This window comes from Chironomus tepperi, unplaced genomic scaffold, assembly GCF_022539635.2.
Source record: "Chironomus tepperi strain 1889 unplaced genomic scaffold, CSIRO-AGI_Ctep_v1 contig_7, whole genome shotgun sequence".
Taxonomy (NCBI): Eukaryota; Metazoa; Arthropoda; class Insecta; order Diptera; family Chironomidae; genus Chironomus; species Chironomus tepperi.
In genome coordinates, this window is record NW_027226129.1 from 1,307,701 (window position 1) to 1,321,478 (window position 13,778).

A 13,778-nucleotide genomic window follows, 5' to 3' on the forward strand; every position below is an offset into this window, starting at 1 on the left:
AAACATTCCAGTCAACATGCGAATCATGCTGATTGTGATGTTTGAATTTAAAAAAGTCGTTATTTTTATTGACATTTATTTTTGAATCTGAAAATGTTAAATTAAGCAAATTTGAGTTGATTGCTTATGCTTAGCACTGTTTGGGTCTTGAAAGTTGGTGTTGCATTTGACATCTCGAGTTCGAATCCCAACAAAATAAAATTATAATTAAAAATAACAAAATTATTGCCAAAAAAAATTCATTTTTTATTCCATCATTTTCATCAATAATTGGTGACTCATGGACAGGCTCCCTTTATTACATTTGGATATGTCGTACCACTTTCACATGCAGAATATTCCATTACGCACTTATTGGCAAATGTTTGTCCATCACTCGGTTCAGAAGTGAAGGCACAAACAGGTGCAAAATTACGTGGACATTCGTCATCACATGGATCTGTAAGAATTTAAAATTAATTTAATGGAATGGCTGAAAAATCTGATCTCAGTCTAGAACGGCTTTAGGTCGACTCTAGCTTCTTCTCTCTCCCATCCTCTCTCAGTCTTTCCCATCCTCTCTCAGTCTCTCTCAGTCTCTCTCAGTCTCTCTCAGTCTCTCTCAGTCTCTCTCAGTCTCTCTCAGTCTCTCTCAGTCTCTCTCAGTCTCTCTCAGTCTCTCTCAGTCTCTCTCATCCTCTCTCAGTCTCTCTCTGTCTCTCTCAGTATCTCTCAGTCTCTCTCAGTCTCTCTCAGTCTCTCTCAGTCTCTCTCAGTCTCTCTCAGTCTCTCTCAGTCTCTCTCAGTCTCTCTCAGTCTCTCTCAGTCTCTCTCAGTCTCTCTCAGTCTCTCTCATCCTCTCTCAGTCTCTCTCTGTCTCTCTCAGTATCTCTCAGTCTCTCTCAGTCTCTCTCAGTCTCTCTCAGTCTCTCTCTGTCTCTCTCAGTATCTCTCAGTCTCTCTCAGTCTCTCTCAGTCTCTCTCAGTCTCTCTCAGTCTCTCTCAGTCTCTCTCATCCTCTCTCAGTCTCTCTCTGTCTCTCTCAGTATCTCTCAGCCTCTCTCAGTCTCTCTCTGTCTCTCTCAGTATCTCTCAGTCTCTCTCAGTCTCTCTCAGTCTCTCTCAGCCTCTCCCATTCTCTCCTAGCCTCTCCCATCACCCCTAACTTACCTTCTGATGAAACAACCACGGCCACGACTGAAATATCAATAAATTACTGGTCAACACATTAAAAAAGTAATCGAATTACTTACTAAGCAAGCACAAAATCGCAATAATCTTCATGTTTTCTTTCACCCGAATGTCAGACGTCTGATAACTTTCAAATCAAAATTTAAAATGTGTGATTTTTTCTGGTCAAGTCAAAATAAATGATTAAATTTAGTAATTTTAGGAGCGATTAAGTCTCTCAATTGAGAGGAAATTATTTTTGTGTTCAAGGATTATGGAAGCATCAAGAAGCTGCAAATGATGATAAGAACCATTATGAATAATATCCCGAGATGAATAGGCATGAGAAGGGGTCGCGCATATGTAACAAGTGGTAATAATTGTGTTAAAGATGATCTTCGGGTCCTTTTGTCTTCGGGTCCTTTGGTCTTCGGTTCCTTTGGTCTTCGGGTTTTTTGGTCTTCGGGTGTTTTGGTCTTCGGATTCATTGGTCTTCGGTTCCTTTGGTCTTCGGTTCCTTTGGTCTTCGGGTTTTTTGGTCTTCGGGTTTTTTGGTCTTCGGTTCCTATGGTCTTCGGGTTTTTTGGTCTTCGGGTCCTTTGGTCTTCGGTTATTTTGGTCTTCGGTTCATTTGGTCTTCGGGTGTTTTGGTCTTCGGGTCCTTTTGTCTTCGGTTCCTTTGGTCTTCGGGTCCTTTGGTCTTCGGGTCTTTTGGTCTTCGGGTCTTTTGGTCTTCGGGTCTTTTGGTCTTCGGGTCCTTTTGTCTTCGGTTCCTTTGGTCTTCAGGTTTTTTGGTCTTCGTCTTTTGGTCATTCGATCTTTGGTCCTTGTTTCCTTTCCGGTCTTTAAAAAAGTAATTATAGTAACGAACTTTATAAATTTAAAATCTTAAGATCATGACAAGTTGGGCATGTTTACAACACAAACAGCTGATTTTTGCGATCAAAATATTGTCGACATTAATATAAAAATTATGTTTTTATTCAATAGATCACGATCATCACGTTCATCACGACCAGAGTAAGTAAACTGAGTATTTTATGACTTCGTCTATAACATGCATGCCTGATACAATTGAAAATTGCGTTTAAAATGCATTAATTTACATTTTTTTAACATAGAAACACGATCGACTGTCAATTTGGACAATGCTTATGTGCAAAAGATCTGCAATATTACAATTGCGTTATTGATGGTGAGGAAATTGATGGTAATAAGGACTGTACTTATAATGGATATCATCTTCCCGCCAGATCAAACAATGATGTTGATAAAATTACAATTATAAATTGTAAAATGTCAAAAATTCCAAAAAATTTATTAAAAACATTTCCAAATTGTAAAAATTTTCATATTGAAAATTCAAAAATGATGAAAATAAGCCATGCTGATTTGTTGCCGTACCAAAATTTATTGGAATTTACCAGCATTAATAATGACATTGAATATCTTCCAGGTGACTTATTTAATGGATTTAAAAATTTAGAATTAATTTATTTTGAGGATAAAAAGTTTGAATTAATTGATCCAAAAATTATTGATGGACTTGATGGACTTAGATTTGCATCATTTATAGACCAATCTTGTTATCATTATAAAAGTGTTGGAATTGTCATAAATCATCAAAAAGTCACCAAATATTTACATGATAAATTTAATGAAAAATTTCAAGTTTGTAGTTTGTTGGATTCGCAAAAATCTGAAGAAAATGTCAAAAAATGTTTAAATTTACAAATTTTAAATTTAGAAAAGTCGTTAGAAAATCAAACCCGAAAACTACTCGAAATTCGTTCACAACTTAATAACGAACAAAATAATTTTGAAAATTTAATTTCATCACAAAATCAGCAAATTAAAAGCCTAAAATCATCAGAAAAATCATTAAATTGTCAAATTAATCAGCTCAAAAGTGTCAATGGAACGTTAAAAAAGGACAATGGACAATTGAGGCAGTCCAACAACAACAGTCAATGTCAAATTCAAAAGTTAAAAAATAATGAAGAAAATTTAAAAAAATCTGAAAAAAATTTAAAAATTCAAATTGAAAAATTAACTGAAAATCAGCAAAATTACAAGGAAAAATGTGAAAAATTTGAAATTTTTAACGACGAAAATCAGCAAAAATTAAAAAATTTACAAACGGCCAATAAAAATTTAAAAAAAGAAAATCAAAATTTGAAAAATTTTGGTCATTTGAGTGACTTAATGATGGACATCCTCGGCCTTATTAAGGATGAATCCACAAAGGACTTCCACATCCAAATCAACGACCACAACTTCCCAGTCCACAAGTTCCTGCTCACAGCACGATGTCCAACTCTGTCTGAGATTCTAAAAAACAACCCTGGAATTGAAAATTTGAAACTTTTGGACATTCCAGTCGACATTTTTGAGGTTATTTTGAAATTTCTCTATACTGATGAACTTCCAGGTGAAGATGGGATGAACTATTTCCATCTTTTTGCTGCTGCTGGTAAGCTCAAGATCCACAAATTAATTGAATATGCAGCAACAAAGATCCACAATCAAATAAACACAGATAATGCATTGGAAGTGCTGCGCATCAGTTCCAATTATGGACTTAATGACTTGAAACAAAAATCATTTAAAATTGTCCAAAAAAAGTACGAAAATATTGAATTAAAGGACGACTTGATGGACAATCCTGAAAAATTGATTAAAATTATTGTCATGTTTAAGCAGAAGGAAGAAGCTGTGAAGAAATTTGATGATGAATTGAAGAAATTGACGACAATTGAGTAGAATTTGTGATTATTAAGCCACTTTATTGAGAATTATTATTTTGGTGATTTTGACTTAATCAGGGGAGGGTGGGGATATGGTGGTGGGGGTGGGGTTGGTAGGGTAGAGTCAGGTAGGGCAAATGTACGTAGGACTGAGGGTTAGGACAGTTGGGAAAGGTGTAAGCATATTGTGGTATGATAGGATGATAGGGTAAGGCTGTGGGGTAGGTTCATGGGGTATGACTGTGAGGTAGGTCTGTGAGGTAGGGCTGTGGAGCCTTACAGTTGGAAAAAGCGTTTGAAAGATTGGTAGGGTAGGGTAATAGGGAATGGCTGTTTGGTAAAGCGGTGTCGTAGGACTGTTAGGTATGGTAGTGGGGTAGGATGGTGTCGTAGGTTGGTGGGGTAGGGAAGTGGGGTAGGATGGTGTCGTAGGTCGGTGGGGTAGGGAAGTGGGGTTAGGCGGTGTGAAATTGCGGTAGACAGTTGAGGTAGGATAATGGGTAGAGGTAGTTATGACAATTTGGAAAGGGCAGGGTCGTGGGGTACTGTAGGGGGTGTCTTTTTTATTATTGTGAATATTTTAAAACATTCTTATTAATAAAAATCAAATTAAGAATTTAAAAAAAAATATTATTTATTTATTTATAATTTCAACTTTATTAGCCATACCCTAACAGGCAATGAGCATGAATAAGCCAATAACACCATCTGTTAGCCATTAAGTCAGTCATGTCCTACGACAATCTAACTCCCTTCGATCCAGGACATTCACCGTCAGCAATTCCACTAAATTTCTGTCCACCATGCTCACAGACATAAGTTTCAAGTACACATTGACTGCCGAATGATTTTCCATCTTTTGGTTCCTTATCGTAGCCACAAACTGGCTTGTATTCAGCTGTACAGATTCTGGCGCATTGATTTGCTTTTGGTGGAGCTGTGATGGAAGTAAGGAAATTGAAAAATCACAGTTTAGTCAGTTGGACTCAAATTTACTCACCTTTTGGGGCTGCTTCGATCGCCAAAACTGGAAAATTTTAAGAAAAATTAGTCAAAAATTATCAAAAATTGTCAAAATAACGCCAAAAATTGTCAAAATTGCGCCAAAAATTGTCAAAATTGCGCCAAAAATTGTCAAAATTGCGCCAAAAATTGTCAAAATTGCGCCAAAAATTGTCAAAGTTGCGCCAAAAATTGTCAAAATTGCGCCAAAAATTGTCAAAGTTGCGCCAAAAATTGTCAAAATTGCGCCAAAATTGTCAAAATTGCGCCAAAAAATTGCCAAAAAAATCACAAAAATTTTTCATACCAAACAAGCACAAAATGACAATAAACTTCATATTTCCAGCAAAATTTTAAATCACGTCCAGCAACTTTAACACAACAACTTAAAATGTCACCTTAAACTCAACATTTATTGTGCTTAACAGCAGTGCTTATGCAAATGATGTGTCAATTGAGAATTTTTATTGACTTTACACTAATGTGAATTCGCATCGATTGACTACAAGCGGTAAGCACTTAATGCCGTGACAAGATGAAATGTCATTGAAGGTTGAGTTAATCTTGTGTGCATGTGTGTGTGTGTGTGTGTTAATCGAGCCGGTAGATCTGGTCATTAATGAGAATGTAAATTATGATTGTTTTTATTGGGGATTCCTCCAAACTCCCCCAAATTTCCCTAAAATTTCCGCAAATTACCCCAAAATTCCTCCCAAATTTCCCTAAAATTCCCCAAAATTCCCTCAAAATTCCCTCAAAATTCCCTCAAAATTCCCCCAAAATTCCCCCAACATTTCCCCAACATTCTTCCAAAATTCCCTCAAAATTCCCCCAAAATTCCCTCAAAATTCCCTCAAATTTCCCTCAAAATTACCTCAATATATTCACCACAATCAACAATATCCATAACGGTCATAAAAAAATTCAAAAAATTCCAACATAACTCATTATTCCATAACACATTATCGCATCATTTGATTGCATCAATGACATTCTTTGAGTGTGTTGAATTATCATTTTTCGTTGGAACGCTGTGATTGGTTGAAATTTAGATGTTGCTGTAGTAAACGTCTGTGATGATTTTTTTCATGTCCGAATGTCACTTATGAGATGGTTGATGATTGGGAATTGGAGGGGGGTTTGGGGATTTATTGGGGGAGCTGAGGGGGTTAGGAGGGCGTGATGTTTGAATGGGGTTGGTTAGATTTGGCATTTTGGGGAAAATTGAAAAAAATGTTGGAAAATATGTAAACATTGGCCAGAAATTGTCAGAAAATCACCAAAAGTTCCACAAAATTGACCAGAAGTTGTCAGAAAATCCTCAAAATTCACCAGAAATTGTCAGAAAATCCTCAAAATTGACCAGAAACTGCCAGAAAGTCATCAAAAAATGCAAAAATCCTCAAAATTGACCAGAATTTGTCAGAAAATTACCAAAAATTCCACAAAATTGACCAGAAATTGTCAGAAAATTCTGAAAATTGACCAGAATGTGTCAGAAAATTCCCCAAAAATTCCACAAAATTGACCAGAAGTTGTCAGAAAATCCTCAAAATTCACCAGAAATTGTCAGAAAATCCTCAAAATTGACCAGAAACTGCCAGAAAGTCATCAAAAAATGCAAAAATCCTCAAAATTGACCAGAATTTGTCAGAAAATTACCAAAAATTCCACAAAATTGACCAGAAATTGTCAGAAAATTCTGAAAATTGACCAGAATGTGTCAGAAAATTCCCCAAAAATTCCACAAAATTTACCAGAAATTGTCAGAAAATCCTCAAAATTGACCAGAATCTGTCAGAAAATTCCTCAAAAAAAGTTTCCAAAATTCCCCCATAACTGCCAAAATATTCAAATCCTCCACAAACTTTCCATACAACATCCCATAAACACACAAACCCACACCAACACAACCATAAAAATGCGCTTTATAACCGACCATCAATCGCCAATTCCACTCATACGTCCATCAAGTCGGCAAGTCGTCAACACTCCTTAACAAAAAAAAAAGTTTTAAACATCATTCTGACTGTAACATTCATTAAATTAAGACGTATAAATTAAATTAAGTTAAAAAAATTATGAAAACTGTGTCAAAATTTTTGGTGCTGTTTGGTGCCGTGGCTCTCGTGAGCTGTGAGGTGTTTTTTGAGGAGAAATTTTTGGATGGTAAGTTAAATTAAGTCCTTAAATTGGATGGAATATTCTGGAATTCTGAATGGGATTACGTGTTGATTTGGATGTTGAGGGATCAGTTGATGCCTTGACGTGCTGATCAGCCACAGATTCCAGAATTTTCTGTCAGAAATTCTCAAAAATTCCCAAAAAAAAATTTTAATTCAAATTTTTCAATCCAAATTAAGATTCATGGGAGAAGAATTGGGTCCAATCAAAGCATCCCGGCAAAGAATTTGGCGTCTTTAAGCGTACAGCTGGCAAATTCTACAACGACGAGGAGGCAGACGCAGGTAAGCCATCAAAAAATATCACTTACGTGGTCTTTACACACATTGACACGTAGACACAGCGGCAAATCTAATTTTTTTGCATTGTCTGTGTATACATGTGCTTTATGGCTGATGATATTAATGACTTTCTATGTCTTATAGGTATTCAGACATCACAGGATGCACGATTTTATGGTGTATCAACTAAATTTACACCATTTACAAATAAGGATAAGCCACTTGTGATACAGTTCTCAGTTAAACATGAACAGAATGTTGGTAAGTAGATAATCATGGCTTTTATGGGTATTGAGGGGGTCTGTGGGGTATTTTGGGGGTCTGTGGGGTATTCTGAGGGGTACATAAAGCCCCTCATGTCCAAAATCTCCCAAAATTTCCAAAATTTTCCCATTTTTTCATTCAAAATTCAGGCAAAATTTCTCGAAAATTCTCGAAAATCGTCAATTTTTTGTCAATTCCGACTACCTGCAACGTCTGTCCATAAATCATAAAAATTCCCCAAAAATTCTTATCAGACGCATACCCGTACACATCATGCCTTTACATTCTAAATAGATTACGTAGGCAAATAATGTCTGAATCAGGCATAATAAGCAGTAATACATTGTCATGTCATGTCATGTCATTAGGTTGTTAATGACTGTATGGTGTGTGGATGTATATATAGGTCAAATTAGATATTTAGGCATGGATTGGAATTTTTTGAGCATTTTTTGGCATATTTTGGGCATTTTTGAGCATTTTTTGCGATTTTTTGGGATTTTTTGGCAATAATGTTTGATTCTGGATATTAAGTTGAGGTTGTTGAGGTGATATTGGTGACTTTTGATGTCTGGACAGGAGCTATGAGCTTCTGTGATGTACATAATGCTTGAAGCGTCCAGTCTTATGTGCTGCAGCATCCTATACCCTTTAATCTGTCATCATATACCATTTAGACCAACAGTTTATAGTGGGATCAGTACCACTTGCTCATGTCATAGTCCTGTCTTGAGTTCCAATCATTTTCCGGAACCGGGACATCACAAAAGCTTACAACAGTGGTGGACAACCTTTATACCACGGCACACTAATGTTAATGCCCTAAATCGCATGCTTTGTGTTGATTCGGTCATCGAGGCTTATCGCTAAGATGTGTCGTGACACATAGGTTGCTCACCACTGTTGCAAGCTTTCTGCTTACGCTTATCAATGCTCATACTGCTTATCCATTAATTATTAAGCAATCATGTTGAACATAGCATTAATGACAGCAATTTGTTAATCATTTCTTGTGAAATATTTCATAATTCACTGCATTGCTTATCTTTAGAGACAGTATAGCTCTTAAGAGGCAGTTACGATAAGAATATTAGAGCTTGTTTATCGGGATTGAAAGTCATAAGGGGGGTCAAGATAAGAGTGGATAGTAAATGGTACAAGGTTACACCAGGGAAGGGGGTCTACTCCCAGTAAGTCTACCCCCCGTCCTTCCAACTAACTCTTTTAATAGGCTATGGACCACTCAGATCTACAATCTGATCAAATGTCGACATGACTCTGAATTCTGTCAGAATCTGACAATTATGCGTCAGAGACAGTCAAAATTCGGTTTGGAACCGGAAAAGTGATAAGGTCCATTTATAGCTAATAGATAATAAGCATTTTTCTAGAATTTGACACAAAAATGCATCAATTCCAAAATTTTTATCTCATTTCTTGTCAAAACTTATCAAATTCCAAAACATTCTCAAAATACTTGATAAGACACAACAACACCAACAATACACAGACATGTTCTTTACCTGACAAATTCACATCTTCTCATTCTTATGTCTTTGTATGTATTAGTGATGTGAATGCCCTCATTAGTTGATTGAATTCAATTTACAACTTTTATGTTAAATGACTTTTAAGTCTAGTCAGTTTAGTTATTGGATATTAGGGATAAATGATGAGATGTTGGTCAGTAGGAACACCAGTAGGGTCAGGTGCTGTTGGTGGAGTTGGTAATAAGAAGGTTGAACTGAGTAGAAAGTTATGGCAAATATTGACTTTGGATATGGGTTATTGAATGCCTGAAGTGCCATAACCTATTCAGCCATAACTTCCTCCATCTCATATCCAATTCCAAATTATACCGAACAGTCCCGAGTAGTCCCGAATAGTTCCGAATAGTTCCGAATAGTCCCGAATAGTCCCGAGTAGTCTCGAATAGTCCCGAGTACTCCCGATTAGTCCCGAATAGTTCCGAGTACTTCCGAGTACTCCTGAATAGTTCCGAATAGTTCCGAATGGTCCCGAGTAGTCCCTAATACTCCCGAATAGTCCCGAGTACTCCCGAATAGTCTCGAATAGTCCCGAGTACTTCCGAATAGTCCCGAATAGTTCCGACTAATCAACACAATTAAAGATTCGTATCCAAATTATGTAATCAATTGCATCAACAGCTAGTCATAACTACAACAATGCCTGATTGACATGCATCATAACTTTGCATGTTAAAATTCATACAAAAAAAAGTACACGTCAGTGCTGATAACAATTAAGCAAGTAAAAGTCATGTTAATTGTGCCTCATAGCACCACGTCAGACCTAATTTTTATGGATTTTGGGGTCATTAGCTTAATTACTGGGATTTACTGCCTAAAATTGACAGGAAATCACTAAAAAATTTTCTCAATTATTTTTTTAGACTGTGCCGGTGCCTACCTTAAAGTCTTTGACTGTTCACTCGATCAAAAGGATCTTCACGGCGAATCACCATACTTGATTATGTTCGGACCAGATATTTGTGGTCCAGGTACCAAAAAGGTCCATGTCATCTTCAGCTACAAAGGAAAGAATCATTTAATCAAAAAGGAAGTTCGATGCAAGGATGATGTCTTTACACATTTCTATACGCTCATCGTACAGCCAGACAACACATATGAAGTATTGATTGATAATGAGAAGGTTGAGTCGGGATCACTTGAGGATGATTGGGACTTTTTGCCACCAAAGACAATTAAGGATCCAGAGGCAAAGAAACCAGAAGATTGGGATGAAAGACCAACAATTGCTGATCCAGATGACACAAAGCCAGAAGATTGGTAAGTTTTGAAGATTTTGGGGTTTTTGGGGGGGATTAGTGCACAAAATTAGGGATTTTGGGTTGATTTGTTGGGTATCCAGTGGAGTCTGACTCCTGGAGTCATACCAAATCTGCTATACAGGATGTTGCATACTATAGCTGCCCAATATCCTTTAGAATGCATCCTTAGGGACAATATACTTGTGTCAAAGACCATGCATCACATAGAATTTACCTCATAACGTCCGAAAATATGGACGAGACTGGGATCGAGTATTCTCAAGTAGTTTGGAGTATTCCCGAATAGTCCCGAGTACTCTCGAGCAGACCCGATTAGTTCCGACTAGTCCCGAGTAGTCCCGAATAGTCCCGAATAGCTCCGACTAGTTCCGACTAATCCCGAGTAGTCCCGATTAGTTCCGATTAATTCTGAGGAATCTTCTTGAGTAGTCCCGAATAGTTCCGAGTAGTCCCGAGTAGTCTTGAATAGTCCCGAGTAATCCCGACTAGTTCCGAGTACCCCCGAGCAGTTTCGAGTATTTCCCAGTTGTTCCAAATAGTCCCGAGAAGTCACGAGTAGTTCCGAGTATTCTCGACTAGTCCCGAATAGTCCCGAGTATTCCCGAATAGTCCCGAGTATTCCCGAATAGTCCCGAGTATTCCCGAATAGTCCCGAGTATTCCCGAATAGTCCCGAGTAGTCCCGAATAGTCTTGAGTACCTCCAAGTACTCTCGAGTAGTTTCGAATAGTCCCAATTAGTTCCGAGCAGATCCGACAAATCCCGAATTGTCCCGAATAGTTCCCGAGTAGTTCCGAGCAGTCTCTATCTCGATCTCAGTCTCAATTTCGACATCGGGAGCCCTTAGGTTGAATCCAAAGAGTTTGTTCTCGAATCACATCTATAAATTGCCAATATACTCAATGGGAACCTTCGTAAATTACGTAACTGGCTACAATTTTGTTACTGTGTCCAAATTTTGGCTCTTGATATTGTCACAAAGCATTACAGTGTAGGGAGCAGGTCTTAAACCCCATTTTTACTATTACGTAACTTCCCATCGTCCCCATAACAATATCCACTCTTCAAACAGCTCCAAAAACACTTGTCGGATGCGTGACATAATAAAATTTATTACACAACTAATTCTGTGTCTAAAATTATCAGCACAAAAAATACGAAACATCTGTAAATATATTTAACATATTTTCCTGCGTGTTTATACAGCACAATATTACTTAATAGATCTGAAAATAGACAGCATGTTGTTTTCGTGGTCAAGGATGGATTTTGTGCACGATTTGATTCAAATTGCTCATTTGATGACTTTTAAGGATGGTAGATTAATAATTTGATTTTTAATTCCAATTTTTAGGGACAAACCAGAACACATTCCAGACCCAGATGCCACCAAGCCAGAAGATTGGGATGATGAACTCGATGGAGAATGGGAGCCACCACAAGTAAGTTTATAGACTCTAATTTAAGACAATTGCTGAGATTTTGAGTATACTAAAGTGTACTACTGAGTATACTAAAGTGTACTACTGAGTATACTAAAGTGTACTACTGAGTATACTAAAGTATACTACTGAGTATACTAAAGTATACTACTGAGTATACTAAAGTATACTACTGAGTATACTAAAGTATACTAAAGTGTACTAAAGTATACTAAAGTATACTAAAGTATACTACTGAGTATACTCCTGAGTATACTAAAGTATACTACTGAGTATACTAAAGTGTACTACTTTGAACAATTCAACTTACTAATCCCATCCTTAATCTTCCATTCCAGATTGACAACCCAGAATACAAAGGTGAATGGAAACCAAAGCAAATCGACAACCCAGCCTACAAGGGAGCCTGGAAACATCCAGAAATTGACAATCCAGAATATGCTGCCGATGAGAATCTTTATCTCCGTGAAGAAATCTGTACCGTTGGTCTCGATCTCTGGCAAGTCAAGTCAGGTACCATTTTTGATAACTTGCTCTTCACTGACGATGCTGCATACGCTAAGGAGGCTGCTGCTGGATTCAAGGCCACACAAGATGGTGAGAAGAAGATGAAGGATGCTCAGGATGAGGAGGAGAGAAAGAAGGCTGAAGCTGAGGCAAAGACCGAAGAAAAGGATGAAGACAATGAGGATCTCGATGATGAAATTGAGGATAAGGCTGAGGGTGAGGCTGAAGCTGCTGATCACGACGAATTGTAAATCATGTCCAAAAAAAATTCGGCAAAATTTGCTGAAAAAATTCACAAAATTTTTTTTTTTTGTCATTTTTGAGAGTCAAAAGTCTTCATTTTTTTAACTTAATTAACGTATTTTGTTCTTAGTATAATGATATGATTCATTGTTAAGCAGTTAATGACCTCGTCACAAATCTTAGTTAAGCTGTAAACCATCTCTCAGTTCTCAGTAAGAATTAATCACAAAATTATTGAATTTTTGTGTGTTTTGCGTGCAAATTAAATTAAAAAAATTAATTAAACAATTTTTTTAAATCTGAAAAAATTGAAAAAAATTGAAAAAAACTAAAAATAAAATTGAAAAAAATTTTAAATAATAATTTTTAACGGTTTTTTAGATTTTAAACTTAATTTGACATTTCAGGTGACTTCACACAATTTTTCTTTTTATTCAGGTGCCTTTACAGTAGAAATTTTTGAGATTTCTAACATTCAGGTGCCTTCACACTAGAATTATTGAGGTTCAGGTGCCTTCACACTAGAATTATTGAGGTTCAGGTGCCTTCACACTAATTTTTGAGGTTCAGGTGCCTTCACATTATTGGATTTGAATGCCAATTTTCTATTCCTCTTTACCGACCACCTGAAGCTATGCAACCATCCTAAAATTCCAAATAATCATAAAATTGCATAATTTTTAGGAAAAAAATATTTTTTTAATTATTTCAAATTGAAAAAGTACAAAAAAAGTGAAAAAAAAAAACATTTAATTTAAATTTTATTTGAGCAGCAGCAGTGATTCAGTCCGTAGTTTCTGACACGGTATCCTGATGGACAGATGAATGTGCCACATGGAGATGAGAAGGAAATGTCGAGAGTCGTGTCACCGTCATGACAAATTGGACCGTAATTTGGACTTCCAGCTGAGGCTGTGACAATTAATGCTGGAAAATTTAAATTGAAAAAATTTAAAAATTTAAAAAAAATTAAAAAAAAATTTAAAAATTTAAAAAAAATTAATAAAATTGGAAAATTTAAAAAAAAATTGAAAAATTTAAAAAAAAAATTGAAAAAAAAATTTAAAGTTTTTGAAAAAGTTAAAAAAATTTAAAAAAAAATTTTTAAAAAACTAAAAAAAAATTTTAAAAAAATTAAAAAAAAATAA

The 13,778-nt window shown here is 36.2% G+C and overlaps 3 protein-coding genes and 1 long non-coding RNA gene across 6 annotated transcripts; 2 read left to right on the forward strand and 2 right to left on the reverse strand.

Annotated features, from left to right (window-relative positions):
• Positions 1-222: 222 nt before the first annotated feature.
• On the reverse strand, positions 223-1,359 carry LOC139098858 (uncharacterized). The gene is made up of 3 exons (XR_011545239.1): positions 1,233-1,359; positions 1,150-1,176; positions 223-439 (listed from the first exon to the last, which is right to left on the reverse strand). It is a non-coding gene; the product is annotated as an uncharacterized lncRNA (long non-coding RNA).
• LOC139095376 (repetitive organellar protein-like) lies at positions 1,157-4,510 on the forward strand. 3 transcript variants are annotated; one of them, XM_070646903.1, is made up of 4 exons: positions 1,157-1,522; positions 2,140-2,169; positions 2,271-2,344; positions 2,403-4,507. In XM_070646903.1, exon 4 carries the CDS (start codon positions 2,446-2,448, stop codon positions 3,910-3,912), a length of 1,467 nt encoding a protein of 488 aa, XP_070503004.1. In that variant the 5' UTR covers positions 1,157-1,522; positions 2,140-2,169; positions 2,271-2,344; positions 2,403-2,445; the 3' UTR covers positions 3,913-4,507. The 3 variants fall into 3 exon arrangements, with proteins under 3 accessions (XP_070503004.1, XP_070502924.1, XP_070502849.1); XM_070646823.1 differs by having other exon boundaries at positions 2,271-4,507; XM_070646748.1 differs by lacking the exon at positions 1,157-1,522 and having other exon boundaries at positions 2,071-2,169; positions 2,271-4,510.
• On the reverse strand, positions 4,506-5,396 carry LOC139098783 (vasotab-like). Its single transcript, XM_070651129.1, has 3 exons — positions 5,206-5,396; positions 4,897-4,923; positions 4,506-4,833 (listed from the first exon to the last, which is right to left on the reverse strand). The coding sequence occupies exons 1-3, from the start codon at positions 5,234-5,236 to the stop codon at positions 4,631-4,633; spliced, it is 261 nt and encodes an 86-aa protein (XP_070507230.1). The 5' UTR covers positions 5,237-5,396; the 3' UTR covers positions 4,506-4,630.
• A 1,460-nt stretch (positions 5,397-6,856) lies between these two features.
• On the forward strand, positions 6,857-12,993 carry Calr (calreticulin). Its single transcript, XM_070649519.1, has 6 exons — positions 6,857-7,067; positions 7,262-7,366; positions 7,508-7,624; positions 10,041-10,437; positions 11,793-11,880; positions 12,219-12,993. Exons 1-6 carry the CDS (start codon positions 6,980-6,982, stop codon positions 12,636-12,638), a joined length of 1,215 nt encoding a protein of 404 aa, XP_070505620.1. The 5' UTR covers positions 6,857-6,979; the 3' UTR covers positions 12,639-12,993.
• The last annotated feature ends 785 nt before the right edge of the window (positions 12,994-13,778 follow it).